General features: G+C 42.0%; 1 protein-coding gene across 3 annotated transcripts; it reads left to right on the plus strand.

Moving 5' to 3' along the window:
- Positions 1–9,641, plus strand: LOC112219810 (myomegalin-like). 3 transcript variants are annotated; one of them, XM_042302423.1, is made up of 25 exons: positions 1–433; positions 552–628; positions 720–789; positions 889–1,169; positions 1,336–1,492; positions 1,582–1,635; positions 2,768–2,905; positions 3,193–3,306; positions 3,424–3,477; positions 3,684–3,830; positions 3,979–4,074; positions 4,204–4,338; positions 4,443–4,580; positions 4,722–4,901; positions 5,121–5,312; positions 5,616–5,720; positions 5,858–6,454; positions 6,600–6,731; positions 6,850–6,952; positions 7,099–7,452; positions 7,731–7,920; positions 8,152–8,273; positions 8,379–8,600; positions 8,871–9,136; positions 9,394–9,641. In XM_042302423.1, exons 1-25 carry the CDS (start codon positions 422–424, stop codon positions 9,535–9,537), a joined length of 4,080 nt encoding a protein of 1,359 aa, XP_042158357.1. In that variant the 5' UTR covers positions 1–421; the 3' UTR covers positions 9,538–9,641. The 3 variants fall into 3 exon arrangements, with proteins under 3 accessions (XP_042158357.1, XP_042158355.1, XP_042158356.1); XM_042302421.1 differs by having other exon boundaries at positions 8,152–8,600; XM_042302422.1 differs by lacking the exon at positions 9,394–9,641 and having other exon boundaries at positions 8,152–8,600; positions 8,871–9,383.
- The last annotated feature ends 8,795 nt before the right edge of the window (positions 9,642–18,436 follow it).

An 18,436-nucleotide genomic window follows, 5' to 3' on the forward strand; every position in this document is an offset into this window, starting at 1 on the left:
AAATGATTTATAAGCAAAGTACTAAGGATGGATGATATAACAAGTGATCTGGTGCTTTGCCAATAGTGGCAACCTTTTAACCAACATTTATAGCATGACAGTTGCTTATTTGTGACTTCTAAAACATTTGCATATGGGTCATAAAAAGGGTTTATGAAGGCTTCAATACATTTAGTCATTTAAAATGGGGCCATGAATTTAAAAGATTTCTTACCACTCATTAAAAAATGCTGCTCTAAATAGGCCTCACCAGAGCCATAGATAGGCAGTACATGTAACTCTGGTCCAACACTGCTATTCCTCCTCACACTGTTGTTCTCAGATCATCTCTGACCTAAAGAAGGACAACTTCAACCTCAGACTCCGCATCTTCTTCTACGAGGAGCGGCTGCAGCAGAGGTGTGATGATTCTGTTGAGGAAATGTACAAAACAGTGAGTGATCAGAGATGGGTCTCAACAAAGCCATGAACAGCAGTCATGTAACTACATTGAAGGAATACTGTACAGGCAGGCCTACTGTATAACTACATGTGATTTTGTCTCAACACAGAACATTGACCTGAAGGTAGAGGTTGAAACACTGAAAGAGGAAATGAAGGAGCTGCAGAGGGTCTCTGCCCTTGCACTGTAAGTTTAGCCGATAACCTTTCATTTTGACTGACTAGAAATCATATTTGTTGGTATTGTATCTAATCTATCTGTGTTTTGTATGATCTAGTCAAGATTACCCAGAGCAGATGGAGCAGCTCAGAGAGTACTGCAACACCAAGATCCAGCAGCTAGGGAAGGTATCTGAACAACACATTTAGGCCGAAGATGTATTCCATAACCAAGTGTTCTCCAATGTCTTCCAAGATTTGCTGAATATCATTCCCATTTATTTCCAGGATCTGGATTCATCCAGAGTGGAGGTGGGGAAGCTGACAACCATGTTGGATCAGGAGAGGACGCATTGCCTGGAGCTGGAGAAGGAGCTTCAAGGGGAGGGTCACTCCCAATCTGACGTACCCACACAGACTGACCATTCCCAGTTGGACACCCCCACCCAGCCTGAACACTCCCAGTCCGATGCACCCACACAGACTGACCCCCTATCCAAAGAACAGGAACCAGGCCAGAACCCGGAGAAGTTCCAGGACCTACTCAGTCTGCTGGAAGAGAGAGACTGGTAGGAGAGACTGGAGACCTCCTTAGGTTTATCTGTTCCCTCCATGGAATCACAATGAATTAAGTTTGTCCTTACCTGTTACAGGATTGTACTCTCACTCTCCCTCTAATTATCTCCCTCTTCTTCTTTCATTATCTCTCTCTCTATGTCCCTCACTTTCTCCCAGGCTGATAGAGCAGCTGCAGGCATCTGTGAAGTCCCAGGAGGCTCTAATAGACCAGCTGAGATACAGTGGTGCTGGCCAGGGTAGTGGAGACCAGCCATCAGCTGACCCTGACCGCCAGCTGTCATCTCTCATTGCTCAGAGAGAGATGGACCTGCAGGTCAGTGTGTGTGTGTGTGTGTCTGTGTGTGTGTGTGTTTCTGCATGTGTGTGTGTCAGTCACTAACCTTTAACACCTTTTTTTCTTAGGCTCTGGAACAGGATCATGGCAGAGAGAAGAGGAAATATGACAGACACCTGAAGGTGGAATGAGAAACAAGATCCTAAATTCATGATCAAATCAAGCATCAAATTACATATTGGCCCAATGTGAGGTCAGGCACAGATGTTGGGCGATTAGGCTTGGTATGCAGACGGCATTCCAATTAATCCGGAAGTTGTTTGATGGGGGTGAGGTCAGGGCTCTGTGCAGGCCAGTCAAGTTCTTCCACACCGTTCCTGACAAACCATTTCCGTATGGACCTGGCTTTGTCCACTGGGGCATTGTCTGAAACAGGAAAGGGCCTTTCCCAAATTGTTGCCACAAAGTTGGAAGCACAGAATCGTTTACAATGTCATTGCATGATGTAGCATTAAGATTTCACTCCATTGGAACTAAGGGGTCGAGCCCGAACCATGAAAAACAGCCCCAGACCACTATTCCTCCTTAACCAAACTTAGGTAGCATTCTCCTGGCATCCGTCAACCCAGATTCGTCTGTCGTACTGCCAGATGGTGAAACATGATTAATGACTCCAGAGAACTGGTTTCCACTGCTCCAATGGCGGCGAGCTTTACACCACTCCAGCCAACACTTGGCATTGCACATGATGATCTTAGGCTTGTGTGCGGTTGTTTGGCCATGGAAACCCATTTCATGAAGCTCCCAACGGATAGTGAGTGTTGCAACCGAGGACATTACTCGGCGGTCCCGTTCTGTGAGCTTGTGTGGCCTGGAGGCCAAGCTTGTGTGGCCTACCATTTCGCGGCCGTTGTTGCTCCTAGGCGTTTCCACTTCACAATAACAGCACTTAGGTTGACCGGGTTAGCTCTAGCAGGGCAGATATTTGACGAACTGACTTGCTGGAAAGGTGGCGTCCTATGACGGTTCCACGTTGAAAGTCACTGAGCTCTTCAGTAAGGCCATTCTACTGCCAATGTTTGTGTATGGAGAATCTTTAATTTTGGCTGTGTGCTTGATTTTATACACTTTTCAGCAATGGGTGTGTGTGAAATAGCCAAATGCACTTATTTGAAGGTGTGTCCACATACTTTTGGATATATGGTGTAGTACAGTGTGTTTGTTGCAGGAACAGAGAATGACTAGATAGGTCCCAAATCTATAATAATTATGTCATAATGATGATAATAATGGTGCTGATAACTCACTGTTCAGGAGATGCAGGATATGATGGCCGAGAAGGATTTCCAGCTGGCTGAGTATGAGTTTAAAGTCAAGGAGCAGGAAGCTGCCATCCTGAAACTCAACCGCAAAATACATGAGAAAGATAGTGAGAAGAAAAAAGCTGTTCAGGTAAGAATATCATCCATTCATAGAGGGGGATGTTGCTCAGTCTAGAGTGCATGCTTTGCATGTTTGAGTTTCTGGGTTCAATCCCTGGCATCAACATAACTGTTTTGTGGTTGACTTTACTTACCTTGGTTGAATGTGCTTGACTGCCATTTTGGAGTCTTTCTGGATAAGAGCATCTGCAAAATTAACAAAATGTAAATTAAATGAAATGCTGGAGTAATGGAGTAAATTAGGTTACATAATGTCAAGTTGACCCATCTTTAACCTCTGTCCCTTTTCACGTTTAGTCAAGCGATGGAGTGACAGACACGATAGGCCAGCTTCAGGCATGTCTGGGGGAGAAGGAGAAAGAACTGCTGACTCTCAACAATCTGTTGTTTAGCCATGAGGATACAATCCATGTAAGAACTCACAGCTGTTCATACGCTGACCAAAACTATTGTTTTGTAGATCCATCCATCTATTGTGTAGCTCTTATTTATCCATCCCTGAGTATGTTGTTGTTGGTTTTTCCCCAGACTCTTGAGAATGAACTGGCCAATGAGAAGATCAAATATGACTCAAAGACCAAGGTAACGCACAGGCCTTTTCTCTCCAGGTCCTCTGTACTCCAATTCTGGTGTTAAATTATCCACTTCTCCTGTGACAAGTTTGTGTAATCTTTCACATAATTTTTTAAATACATGAAATTCAGGAACTGATAAGCTAATCAGCTTTATCAGCATAGATGAGCAGATCACTATTATATCTGTTCAAGTACTGTTCCTTTGTCTGTCAGGAGCTCCAGGATGCTTTGGAACAGTCCAATGAAGAGATGGCAGAGAAAGACTTCCTCCTAACAGAGAATGAGATTAATCTGAAGGAGCTGGAAGCTGCCGTAAAGACATTCAACTGCACACTGCAGGAAAAAGATAAATTGCTACAGGTATTAGGTCTAGCATCAACTAAGCAAGCACTGTATGAAAAAGCATACCGTATTGGTATCATATCGTTTCCATTGACTGTCAATGTGTTCACTGGATAATATACACAGGTGTGTGAAAGGGAACCAATTTTGACATTCTCTTTCTCAGGAGGGCCATGTGTGCACATGCCCTGACATTACCACTGGTCACCATCAGGAATCAGTGTTACAGCAGCAGATTGAAGAGGTGAAAGAGAATTCTGAGGTGAGATTCACAGTCACACGTATCATATTCTTTGGGACTTTTGCTCATTGTACATTTCCATACCTTTGTATTTTTTTTAGAAATAGAGTAGATTGAAAGACTCAACTAGCTATATGTTTTCTGGTGCAGAGAGCCAGGGAAGAGCTGCTGTCTGTGGTAGAGCAGAACAGGGAGATTGAGGGTCTTCAGAAGGCTCTGCTGGACATCCAAACACACCCGCCTGCCCAAGAAGATCTCCTGTCTCACATCCAAGATGCTATAAATGTACTTTACCACAATGCATACTATTACATTGTGGTGATTCCAGTACTTAACCACATATTGAATGCGGTTTGTTAATTGATAAGAGAATCCCTATATTTTCCTAGCAAGCCAAGGATGAGATCCTCACTGCCATTGAAGGGAAAGGAAACGCCAGTTCTTCAAACCTGTCTTTACTGATGCAGAAGCTAACCGATCTGCAAGATAGGAACAATCAGCTGTCTTGCTGTCCAGATCTGATAAATGTATGTTTACCTCACTGGCCTACCCCTCTGGTGAAACTATCTCCCCTGTGATATATCACTTTGTTGTATTCATGTCAGTCATCTTCATTTTTTATGTTGTATGTTATTAATGTTAATAATACAATGTATTGTGCTGAGCAGAGTGTGGATGCTCTGATGCGACAGCGAGACATGGAGATGGCTCAGACCAGGGATGTGTTTAACCGTCTGCAGGGAGCCAAGCAGGAGCTGGAGGAGAGCCTGTGCCAAACACTACAAGTCAAGGACAGGTCCTTTGCACACCTACAGGTCGCTCTGGACAGGAAGAACAAGGACATGGAGGTATAGGAGGACACAATTATGCTTTTGAATGCTATATTCCCCAAAAATGCTACCCAGAAGATTCTGGACGTTGCTAAATAAACAGATTTAAAAAGCAGATTTAAAAATGGTTTGTAGGAAACAACAACACCCTAGCAAAGTTGAACATGAGCAAAAAAAGTCTTATTCAAATGAATCTCATTCAGAGTTTCTGTCATATTGCCGGTAATATCTCTTCAGGTCATGGAAGGTCAGTTCCACAGCCAGATGGAGGAAAGCAACAGGGAGCTAGAACGACTGGAGCAGAGACTGAGAGAGACAACGGACATGTTGGCTCTAACCAATGCAGATAAGCAGAGCCAGCTGACTGACCACCAACTCACAATGGAAGAGATCCAGTCTGCCACCAGCATCAATGCTCAAGTGCTAAAGGTAACAGAAACCTCACTGTTCTGCATTTTAGTACAAATCTACAAGGAATGTATGTCCTTATACAAGAGTCACTTAGACTAGGGGTCTCAAACCTAGGAAGCTGTTATTTTGTAACTCTGTCTATATGAACTTTCAGTGCATTACTCTCAAGTGACTGCAGTGTAGTGGAGACCCGTATTCTACACATATTTGTGACTCATTGAGTTGATAATATAGGTACTCAACCTACTGCAATTCATCTGGTGTTAAGTGATAAACATCAGATATCATTTCAGGATTCTTATTCCTGTATCTATCCTATAGTCTTTAGAGTCAGTGATGAAGGGCTTGGACCAGGAGCTCCAGGAGAAAGACTCTATCATATCCCAGCTACAGGAGGTTGTCAATAGGAACTCAGAGGATCTAGAGGTAGAGTGACAATTCTAAGTAATTATTTGGTCATTCTTATATAATTACCATTTCACAGTGTAATTTCTAGTTGTGGAATGAAAATGGGGAAGGTATTGTGCCTATTTCTGGACTGTTTGTCTCATCTCATTCCCCAGATCATGGTTGGCCGGTTGCATAGCCAGGCTAAGGGTAGCAACAAAGAGCTGGGGCAACTGGAAGAGAGGCTAAAAGAGACAGAAGCCATTTTGTTTCAGACAACCCAGGAAAAGGAGACACAGATGGCAGACCATCAGCTTGAAATTGAGAAACTGCAGGGTGAAGCTGAAGACAGCAACAGGAAGGCGGAGCAGCTGGAGGAGAAACTCAAGGAAATTGAGGACATTTTGTCTTATACTACTGGCAAATATCTGCAGGACAATCAACTTACAGACAGGAAACTGCAGGGTCAAGCGGAGGACAGAGACAGCAAGTTGGAGCATCTGGAACAGAGACTCAAGGAGACTGTGGACATTTTGGCACAGATCACTGATGATAAGGACAAACTGTTGCTAGAAAATCAACTGGCAGAACAGAAACTACAGAGCCAGACTGAGGACAGTAGTATGAAGCTGGAGCAACTGGATCAGATGTTGAAAAAGAAGGACATGCTGTTCATGGAGAGCACAGCAGACAAGGAGATACAGCTGAGGAACTACAAACTCACAGTAGAGAAGCTAATGTCTTACATCACCATCAATGAACAGATGTTCAAGGTAACGAGAATAGTTTCTACCAGAACTATATATAGGTGTGCATAATACACTACCTTTGGCCAAAAGGTTCTGTCTCCTCTCTTTCCTTTAACCACAGACGTTGAGACAACGCAGCCAGAAACTAATTTATATTTTCTCTTTGAAGGAGTTGAGAGAACATCACAGCCAGATTCTGGCCAAGCATACGCTGGAGCTTGAGGACTATGGGAAGTGGCAGGAGCAGCAATCCACAGCACAGATTCAGATCTCTGCCTCCCTGCAAGAGAAGTGCTCAGAGGTCTCTGAACTGTAGACCATCAGAACTGGGGTCAATTATATTGTAATTCAATCAATTATCTACAGTTCCCATTTCAAATTTTCTACTCTTATCAATCTTACTGTGTGTTTTTGATTAGTGCCTGGAGCATTTTGCAGTCCAAAGGGAGGGGGGGAGAACTAATCCCTGTCAGAGAGAGACTCTGGACCCTGACAACCACACCATCCCAGAAAACAGTGAAGGTGAGTGTAAGTGGTCTGTCTGTGGTCTGTGGCTGAAGTGTCATTATAAAAGACTCATAAAGACTCTTACTCTCTCATTCACCTTTTCCTTTCTTCCTCCCTCTCTTTTATTTTCCATTTCACTCTCTCCTCTGCCCTCTTCCCAGTTCCTGCAACTGAGGCTGGCCCGACCAAGTGTGAGAGGTGTCTCCAACTTTTGCAGAGGGAGAATGGCAGTCTGCTGGACAGACTGAGGGCTAGCAAGCGCCTCAACAAGACCCTGCGCAGCCAGCTGGACCTGTGCAGATCCATTATGGCTCAGAGAGAGGGGGGTGATGGACGATGTTTCTCCCCCTCCAACTCAATCACAGTGGAAGAAGAAATGAAGGAGCAGCTGCAGGAGATCTTGAGGCTGAGACAGAGTCTGAAGGAGAGCATTCAGGCAAACGGGAAGCTCCAGGAGCATCTGAAGAACCATAAGGCCCAGCAGGCAGGGACAGAGATGGGCCAGAACCACCCAGGTCAGTCAGACACAGGGATCATTATTTATTTATTTAGGGGCAAATCATAACTTGAGATGCACACTTATATTGGATGTAAATCATGCATTAATGTAAATTAAAGGTTTACACGAAAACTGGAGTTACACTAAAGTTAATTAGCCAACAAATTATTTTACAATAACTACCTAGTTATTCAAGTGGTGAACACACTTACCTTCACACTTAACTGCGTGACTGTTCAGAGGGAATAGTCAGGGGTGAACTGTTACTGTACATGCTTTTGTTCTGATGTCCAGGCGTGCATGCTGAGTCAGAGAGACTGAAGGCGTCTCTGGTTGAGACAGCCTGTGAGCTCACACAGCTCCAGAGAGAGAGTGACATGCTGAGGGAGGAGAGAGAGAGGCTGACAGAGAGGCTCGCACGCTCTGAGGACAACAACAGGAGCCTGGAAGGCTCACTTAGCTCCACACAGGAAGAGATAGACAGGTTGGAGGAAGTAATAATAAGTATAGGAAATAGTAGGAGTCTAATCTCCAGACTCCTTCATCCCAGCCTTGACTGTTAATATTCCATTGAATTATAGCCTGGGGCAGTTTCTTTGGCTTGACAACGGTACTGCAGAACAGATGGCTAAAACAGAACTGGCTCTCAGGCTGATCGAGTTAGATGTTGACAGACAAATAGTAGACTTGATGTGAGTTTATTTCAATGTCTAAGGTTGAAGGGAGAACTCGATGCCTATCAAAAACAGCTCACCAACAGCAATGAGCTCCTCAAGTCATTTTGTGAGGAGATGCAGGGGTCCAAGCAGATGAGGACAGCTGCAGTCAACCCCACTGGTAATGTATACAAGAAGGTCCCTCACTTCTTCTCACCATCTACAGTTATTCTTGCTAGTTGTGATGTTGATTCTGTTGAGTTGCTACACTTTCATCCAACATCAGAGTTTGGAGGCGGTCTCCCAGACAACCCCAAGCTAAATCAACTCCTCTCTGAGATCCAGCGAATCAGAGCACAGCTTGCCGATAAGGACACAATACAGACTAAAGCCACAGAGGAGAAACACCCTGAGCATTCTGGTTGGCCCGAGTGCCCTCCAATGATCATCAACATCAACTATGTGGAGTGTGGAGCATCCAGGCATTCAAGCAGGAGCAGTCCTTCAGGTACAAGGAAGAACTGTAAAATGTCTCAGTGATCATTATGTATTGTGATGGTGTAAAAAGAAATGACAGCATATTTTCAATCGAAGCTTCATTGAAATGGCTTTATGTCCCTCGTATCACCATCAAGACTACATACAGTAAATGTAACACTAGTAATCAAATTAGCTTTCAAAGATAGGTTTCTGCTTAGGAAAATCAACACATTGGTTGACTTGAATGGCAAATTCAACTAAATTCAGTGACTTTATCACAACTGTTTTTATTATTCAGGGAGAAGAGATCATGCCAAGAAGGACAATGACAACCTCTCACAAAGCAGCCTTACCTCCAGTATAAATGACCCGGTCCCATCCTTATTGAACAGTAGCCTATCCCCACTGTGGGCAAATGACAAGAGCCCTAATGTCACTGGCCAGGAAGATGATTGCATCAACATGCAGAGACTGATATCAGAAGGGAAGACAATGACCAATAAGATGAGTAGGCTACTACAGGGGTGCCACAACAACAACTCCAATCCCACATCACAGTCAGCAGTGAGTCCTTCGGAATTTGAGTGTTTCAATATTATGATTATTCATATTTTCCCCAAACCACATTTGAGAGGTTATGCTCACGTGATTAAATGAATTTCTCCCAGAGCCAAGAGGTAGAGATCCTCCCCATGTATCACCATGTGAACACTGCAGCTCACCTCACATGCATTTTGTCTGAGCAACATTGTCAGTGAAAAACATCGATTTTATAACAGCAATGCATATTCTTAACTTGTATTCTCTACATGTTGGTTCAGAATTTCTACTTGGAAAATCTGAAACTGAAGAATAAAATTGAGATAATGAAGAAGGAGCAATCTCAAAACAAGAAGATGCTTTCTGAGGCTGTCAAACGACTGAGAAGAGTGAACCTGGGGAAAGTAGGGAGAGTGAGTGAATAGCAGCAAATGATCATCATTCCACTAAGCCAATCTTTGTTTCATGGATTCAAATAGAAAGAATTGGAACTTCCCTCATCAGTCTTAATAAAAGTTTGCCATTGCAATGCTGTTGTTTCTCTCAATTCTGTGTTGTATTTTTGGACAGATTAATCAATGTAGAAATGTGCCATATAAATTTCACGCACATGATAAGCTTATGCATTGATGGCGCATTCACGTGCTAGTCAGAACTAGGAAACTCCTAGTGAACAGCACATGAACGCGGCATGTAGCGATTGAACTGCTGCTCATTAAAAATATATATTTCAGTCTTGGGGGTGTGGTACAATGTGGGTGTGTTAACCGTAGATGACTGACAGGAGGAGCCCTTTTGGTACCCCATTGTAAAAGATTTTGAAAGCTATAGAAGAAATGCATTTAATTCATTAATGTCTACATTCATTTTTAACAAGTATATTCTATTACAGACACATAAATGCATAGTTAAATTATATTTTATGAACTGAACATTTAAAAAAATATATATATATATATAAAAACATATTCCTCAAATAATTATTTTTAAGATAGAACTAATGTTACTAATGTCCACACTACAACAAAGAAATACTTAAAAACATTCAATTTAGCCGAGATAATTGTTTGTACAGTATGTCGACTTTGGTGTCTATTTCAGATCTTATGGCATTTTCAAGGATGAACATAAGAGCATTGAAAGGGGAGAAGACCACTATAAGTCTGGCCATGTGGAGAAGTGCAGCTATAGTGAGGGCCAACTTACCGGTTTGGTCAGGGCCAGCATGAGGGATAAAGTTTATCCTGTGTTGGTGAGTGTAGCTATTAAGTTAAGTTTGAGCATCTTAGCAATACAATGTGTTATATACAGCTGTCAACATTTGACAAAGAAAGACCCACTTAATCAATTATCCTGAACAAAAATATAAATGCAACATGCAACAATTTCATTGACTTTACTGAGTTACAGTTCATATGAGGAAATCAGTCAATTGGAATACATTAATTAGGCCCTAATCTATGGATTTCACATGACTGGGAATACAGATATGCATTTGTTGGTCACAGACGCCTAATATAAAAAAATATTAAAAATAAAAATAAGAAATGGGCCTCACAATGGGCCTCAGGATCTCGTTACGGTATTTTTGTGCATTAAAATGCAATTGTGTTCGTTGTCTGTAACTTTGCCTGCCCATAACCCCACCTCCACCATGGAGCACTCTGTTCACAACGTTGACATCAGCAAACCGCTCGCCCACACAACGCCATACACGTGGTCTGCGATTGTGAGGCCGGTTGGGCGTACTGCCAAATTCTCAAAAACGATGTAGGAGGAGGATTATGGTGGAAAAATTAACATTCAATTCTCTGGCAACAGCTCTGGTGGACATTCTTGCAGTCAGCATACCAATTGCACACTCCCTCAACTTGAGACATCTGTGGCACTGTGTTGTGTGACAAAACTGCATATTTTAGAGTGGTCTTTTATTGTCCCCAGCACAAGGTGCACCTGTGTAATGATCATGCCGTTTAATCAGATTCTTCATATTCCACACCTGTCAGGTGGACAGATTATCTTGGTTGACAAAAGAGAAATGTTCACTAACAGGGTTTTAAACAAATTTGTGCACAGCACTTGTGAGAAATAAGCTTTTTGTGAGTATGGAAAACTTCTGGGATCTTTTATTTCAGTTCATGAAACATGGGACCAACACTTTACATGTTGCATTTATATTTTTGTTCAGAGGTATATTATCATTAACCAGATTACCATGGATACCAGACTTGGATGAGTGATAACTCAGTTCTAGAATGTTGTCGTTACCCCAGATACCAGCCTGTATTATAGTTTTATGACCAGAGACAAATCTTCAAAGGCACCGTATATATTTATTCAGAGTGGTACATACATTCACACACTCTTGATTTATAGGATCCTTCCCACTATATGATTGATATGTCAAGTGATAAAATCCGAAGTTATGAATTATGAGTTTATGGGAAAACTGCACTTGTCCTCGTGTAAATTATAGTTTATTAAATATACTACAGCTGTCATCAATCAAATCAAACTTAGTTTATATAGCAAATTTCTTAACAAAGCACTTAACATCCTTCCTCTTGGCAGGTCTCTACCAAGTAGGTGACAAGGGGATACTCTGTACCATATGCGAATGCTTCCTTGGAGCCCAACCAGATGCAGTCAGTTGAGGACCTGTACACGGCCGAAGACTACAAGCCTCTGTCCCGAGAGCCCACAGAGGAGGATCTTCAGTGACTAAGGAACCGTCTCCAGGGCAGGTTCAGTGGAGGGGAATGGCTCCTTGAACCTGAGCCAGAACAACCGTTAGCCTCCCTGTCATCCCTGTCTGTACCGGACATTGTTAAAAAAAACAATGGCAGCTGGGGCATGCAGGGATCCTAGCTGGCATGGTGCTTTTGGTGGAGCAGCAGGAAACTATACGGCAGGCAACAGTTGGACAGCGCACCAACACCAACTGGCACATCATGAGGAGAGGGAGATTGACGGCCAGCAGTTATGGAGCAGTGGTTAGAGCCATGCACGTTACTCCATCGCTGCTAAAATTGGTCCTCAGATCCCAGTCGTTGGATGGGGTGTTCTCTGTAAAGTGGAGCACAGATAACGAAGAGGAGGGCATCAAGGCATTCAAAATGGTTATGGGATGGCTGTTCAGGAGTCAGGGCTTAGGGCCACGGGGTCTGGGATCCTGGCTGCTTCACCAGATGGTCACAGCAGTGGAGGTCAAGGTGTCCCGATGGTGTAAGAGGCAGTCGAAAGATTTCTATTTCAAGGAGGGAGGGTCTTACCGCCTTCGTGAAGACCATCCTTACTGGCACCAGGTCCAAGGTCAGCTCCACATCACTGGAAGGGACAACTGCTTCTTCATTGTGTGGACCACCAAAGCCTCCATCACCATCCAGCGTGACGGCCTCTGACAGACTCATATTGCTCTTCCTGTCAGTACCTGTTTTCAGGGAAGCTAATGGTCCAAAAATATTCCACATAGTTCATACACACACACTAGGCTGCCAGAATAGGTTATATTACATATTAGTGTTGCTCAAAGCAGACAACTAAAGTAATGTATTTAACTTTATCATGGGCACAGTGGGAATTTATATCTGCGATGTTCAAATGATTTCTTACTGGCTGAAGGCCCCAGCCTGTACCTGACATTGTTGAAAAACAAGTGAACAATGAATAAGGATCATGTACAAACAATAAGCTCCTAGAATAGGTTATATTACATTAAAGTTTTGCTCAAAGCCACCAACTAAAGTCATGCAGTTAAGGTAAGTTAATTAAATCACTAAGGCTGGTCTGTGTGCATCTTCTCACAGTTTCATTCAGTAGTACAACACAATTCACATTGCATCTTATCATGGGCACAGTGGGAATTTATAAATGTGATGTTTAAATTATGTTTTACCTTGCATGTCACTCCTCATGTCTAAAACATAGGGAAAAGGGGACATTAAGTAAAAATGTTGATGCATCTACAAATTCAATGTTTTACACAATATTGTATCATATTTGATGAGTTACTGACCTGTCTGTCCATAGGCTCGGTGTACTGTACTCTCCACAACTGGACGCTTGCGCTCGGATGACACTCCGCACAGGATGTCCATGCACAGGATGTCCATGCACCGAATGGTCTGAGGGATGCAGGGTTGCCATGTCTGTGACTTTCCAATTAAAATTGGACTACTTGGAAAACTATGTGGCAGGTGAAAATGTATTGGTCACGGGTTGAGGGCATTTTGGGCTACTTCTAAATTGCAACACAATTAAAAATATATATTTCACTCTGACCTGCTGCTGCTGACTATCAGGTAGAGATGCAGAATTGTGCACGGGTCAGCTGTTTGTTCACCTGCACCTGCCAGCAAATCCAAACAGGAAGTGAGAAATCTGAGGTTGGTCGATTTTCAACCCAAGCCCTATTGAATTCACAGTGGGATATGAATGAAGTTGCACTTCTGAGGGCTTCCACTAGATGTCAACCGTCTTTAGAAACTTGAATGAGGCTTCTACTGTGTTGTGGGGCTGAATAAGAGCTGAATGAGTCAGGTTACTGGCAGAGAGCCATTTCCTGGTCATGCGCATTCCACATGATATCGACCTGCATTCCGTTCCATTGCTTCTCTAGACACAAAGGAATTCTCCGGTTGGAACTTTACTTTGAATATGTATGATAACAACACCCTAAAGATTGATTTTATACTTAGTTTGACAAGTTTCTTCGTCCTGTAATATCACTTTTTGAAGTTTTTGTCCGACGTTCGGCTGGACCTGCACGAGCGTTTGGATATGTGTACCTAACGCGCAAAAGTACCTAACAAAAGTAGCTACTTGGACATAAATAATGGATATTATCGAACAAATCAAGCATTTATTGTAGAACTAGGATTCCTGGGAGTGCATTCTGATGAAGATCATCAAAGGTAAGGGAATATTTAAAATGTGATTTCTGGTTTCTGTTGGCTCCAACATGGCGGAAAATTGTATTTATTTTCTAAGTGCCTTCTCAGATTATTGCATGGTTTGCTTTTTCCGTAAAAAAAATTGAAATCTGACACAGCGGTTGCATTAAGGAGAGGTATATCTATAATTCCATGTGTATAACTTGTATTATCATCTACAATTATGATGAATATTTCTGTTGAATCGATGTGGCTATGCAAAATCACTGGATGTTTTTGGAGCTAGTGAACGTAACGCACCAATGTAAATTCCATTTTCTTTTATATAAATATGAACTTTATCAAACAAAACATACATGTATTGTGTAACATGAAGTCCTATGAGTGTCATTTGATGAAGATCATCAAAGGTTAGTGATTAATTTTATCTCTATTTGTGCTTTTTGTGACTCCTCTCTTTGGCTGGAAAAATGGCTGTGGCCATTTGGTGTGTGGCTTGCCTGTGGCTTGCTGGTGACCTAACATAATCGTTTGTGGTGCTTTCGCTTTTTAAGCCTATTTGAAATCGGACACTGTGGTGGGATTAACAACAAGATAACCTTTAAAACGGTATAAGATACATGTATGTTTGAGGAATGTTCATTATGAGATTTCTGTTTGGCGCACTGCACTTTCACTTGCTGTTGTCATCCCGTTAACGGGATTGCAGCCCTAAGAAGTTTTTAAGCAGTTCAGTTTCGTAGGGTGTGTCCTATCCAACTCTACTTACTTGTTATTTGAAGTTCAATGGAAAATGTTAAGTTGCAGCCACCTCCACCATGAAACAGAGTTGCAGAATATTCTCACCGAGGTGCATCTTGTGGGCTCAATGTTTTTTCCATACAAACCAGATAAACTGTTTTGTTCTACGAATGCATCTGTTGTACATGACTAATCAAATGACCTGTGAAGTCAGTTAGACATGTCAGTTCCTTTCAGACGATCCCTCAACCACTGCTGTTCCTCCTTAGTGATCTCACGACTCAGAGGGTTTTAACTTTCCTCTTGAGAATCTGAAGTATAGTCGTATATAGCTCATCGCAAGACTTCACGCAAATAGTACACTAGACTGTCCTGATCATCTAGTTGAGCATTGCAGGAAAATCCTCCATCCTAGCAGGAAGGTCCCATCCACATAGTGAATACTCATATGGTTTTTCAGCTAAGCATTCTTAGGGAAACATTTGCCGCAAGTGGTGTTCTTTGTGTTCCAAGTAAATGGAGTGAGTCAACTCGTTGTCTAGTGAGAGAGGCTTGCCTACATAATGTTGAGTTAGTAGCCTAGTTGTGGTTCACTTCCACTAGAAGGACCTTGTTATTCCCACCAGGTGTTTCTTCAGGCTGTTGAGGATGGGCTCAACATTTTCCCACACAAACGGTTTTGTGCCACTGAGTGCATCTGTTGAACATGACTAATCAAGTGACTGACTTACTTGACTTAAGCTCATGGCTCTTATAAGTGGCATAGGCCAGTTGAGGCCCTTCTCAGTCATTTCTGCCTGTATATCTCTCCATGTGTTTCCAGGTCTCCCTCTGTTCCCTATGGTGCAAGGGACCTTACCATTGAAGAGGCATTGAAGTTGAAGGATTTCTATATCCTGGATGAGGGAGGGTCTTAGCAGGTCTATGCTGCCCATCACATTGCTTTCCTGTCTATCTTTAAGGTTTGATGTGTTAACTGGATGGTCATTGACATTACTGACGTACAAATTGCTACTCCAAGTCAGACGTACAGTTGAAGTAGGAAGTTTACATACACTTAGGTTGGAGTTATTAAAACTCGTTTATCAACCACTCCACAAATTTCTTGTTAACAAACTATAGTTTTGGCAAGTTGGTTAGGACATCTACTTTGTGCATGACAAGTCATTTTTCAAACAATTGTTTAAAGACAGGTTATTTCACTTATAATTCACTGTATCACAATTCCTGTGGGTGAGAAGTTTACATACACTAAGTTGACTGTGCATTTAAACAGCTTGGAAAATTCCAGAAAATGATGTCATGGCTTTAGACGCTTCTGATAGGCTAATTGACATCATTTGAGTCAATTGGAGGTTTACCTGTGGATGTATTTGAAGGCCTACCTTCATACTCAGTGCCTCTTTTGCTTGACATCATAGGAAAATCAAAAGAAATCAGCCAAGACCTCAGAAAAACAATTGTAGACCTCCACAAGTCTGGTTCATCCTTGGGAGCAATTTCCAAACGCCTGAAGGTACCACGTTCATCTGTACAAACAATAGTACGCAAGTATAAACACCATGGGACCATGCAGCCATCATACCCCTCAGGAAGGAGACGCGTTCTGTCTCCTAGAAATGAACGTACTTTGGTGCGAAAAGTGTAAATCAATCCCAGAACAACAGCAAAGGACCTTGTGAAGATGCTGGAGGAAACAGTTGCAAAAGTATCTACATCCACAGTAAAACAGGTCCTATATTGACATAACCTGAAAGGCCGCTCAGCAAGGAAAAAGCCACTACTCCAAATCCGCCATAAAAAAGCCAGACTATGGTTTGCAACTGCACATGGGGACAAAGATCATACTTTTTGGAGAAATGTCCTCTGGTCTGATGAAACAGAAATAGAACAGTTTGGCCATAATGACCATCGTTATGTTTGGAGGAGAAAGGGGGAGGCTTGCAAGCCGAAGAACACCATCCCAACCGTGAAGCACGGGCGTGGCAGCATCATGTTGTGAGGGTGCTTTAATGCAGGAGGGACTGGTGCACTTCACAAAATAGATGGCATCATGAGGTAGGAAAATTATGTGGATATATTGAAGCAAAATCTCAAGACATCAGTCAGGAAGTTAAAGCTTGGTCGCAAATGGGTCTTCCAAATGGACAATGACCCCAAGCATACTTCCAAAGTTGTGGCAAAATGGCTTAAGATCAACAAAGTCAAGGTATTGGAGTGGCCATCACAAAGCCCTGGCCTCAATCCCATAGAAAAATATGTAGGCAGAACTGAAAAAGCTTGTGCGAGCATGGAGGTCTACAAACCTGATTCAGTTACACCAGCTCTGTCAGGAGGAATGGGCCAAAATTCACCCAACTTATTGTGGGAAGCTTGTGGAAAGCTACCCGAAACGTTTGACCCAAGTTAAACAATTTAAAGGCAATGCTACCAAATACTTAGAGTGTATGTAAACTTCTGATCCACTGGGAATGTGATGAAAGAAATTAAAGCTGAAATAAATCCTTCTCTCTGTTATTATTTTGACATTTCACATTCTTAAAATTAAGCAGTGATCCTAACTGTGTCGGACAACATTGAATATATAAAAACAACGTTGAAACAACAACCATACACATATACAAAATAATGGGATCAGTACTTTTCTATACTTTTCATATGAGGACTAGTACAGTTTTTCCATAAACTTTTAATTGATACCTTGGGATTTTATCACTGGGAAGGATCATGCAAATTAAGACTGTGTGAATGCATATAGCTTTAAGACAGTGGTTCACAGCCAGGTACATGTACAGGACCCCTGAGGGTACTTGGCCTATCCACAGGGGGTACTGGTAAAACATGCACATGAGGTAATACTTCAGGGGTGCTCCAGGCAGAGCACAATTCAATTGGTGTTACAGTAACAGAAAAAATGTTGGGAACTACTGCTTTATAACAGACCACTCCTAAAAAGTAAATACTGTGATATTGAAAATTTGTCTCTGGATGTCTTAACAATACATGTAAAAACTCTGAATGTGAATATGTCAGTAGATTTTTAGATTCATTCTCATCAATGACAACCTTCTAGAACTATTATCACTTATCTAAGTCTGATAACCAGGGTAATCTGGTTAATGATTATATCATTGATTATTCCTTGTAGAATGTTGACACTTGTACAGAACACATTGTATTGCTAAAATGCTCAAACTTTACTTAATAGCTACAATCACAGACACAGGATACATTTTATTTCTAATGCTGGCCCTAACCAAACCGGTAAGTTGCCCCTCACTATATAGCCGTAGCACGACCCACTGGTTGATGCTTATCTATATTTGAAGTGCTTCTAAAATCTGCAATAGGAAAAATTCACGGTGAAAAAAACGATTGGAACCATTTCCGTGTTTAACCGCTAGGTTTTATGGGCATTATGACGGATCCTCTGTGGGGTTCTATGGTGAAAATGAATGGTGTTTTGAAGTGATTTTGGATAAATGCAGAAAATAAGGTATGTGGCAAAAACAGGCTTGGAAGACCTAAAACGTTTTGTTTTACGAGATAATCTGCATCAGCTAACGTCAGTTTTTGTGAATTCTGAAGAATTGATGTAATAAAAAAAGCACATAGGCTTTATAATTCATAAAGGTTATGTTAACTGACTGCTATTATCTTATAGAACAAAACGTATAAGGTCTCCTAAGCC

The sequence above is a fragment of the Oncorhynchus tshawytscha genome, linkage group LG20, assembly GCF_018296145.1.
Source record: "Oncorhynchus tshawytscha isolate Ot180627B linkage group LG20, Otsh_v2.0, whole genome shotgun sequence".
Lineage (NCBI taxonomy): Eukaryota > Metazoa > Chordata > Actinopteri > Salmoniformes > Salmonidae > Oncorhynchus > Oncorhynchus tshawytscha.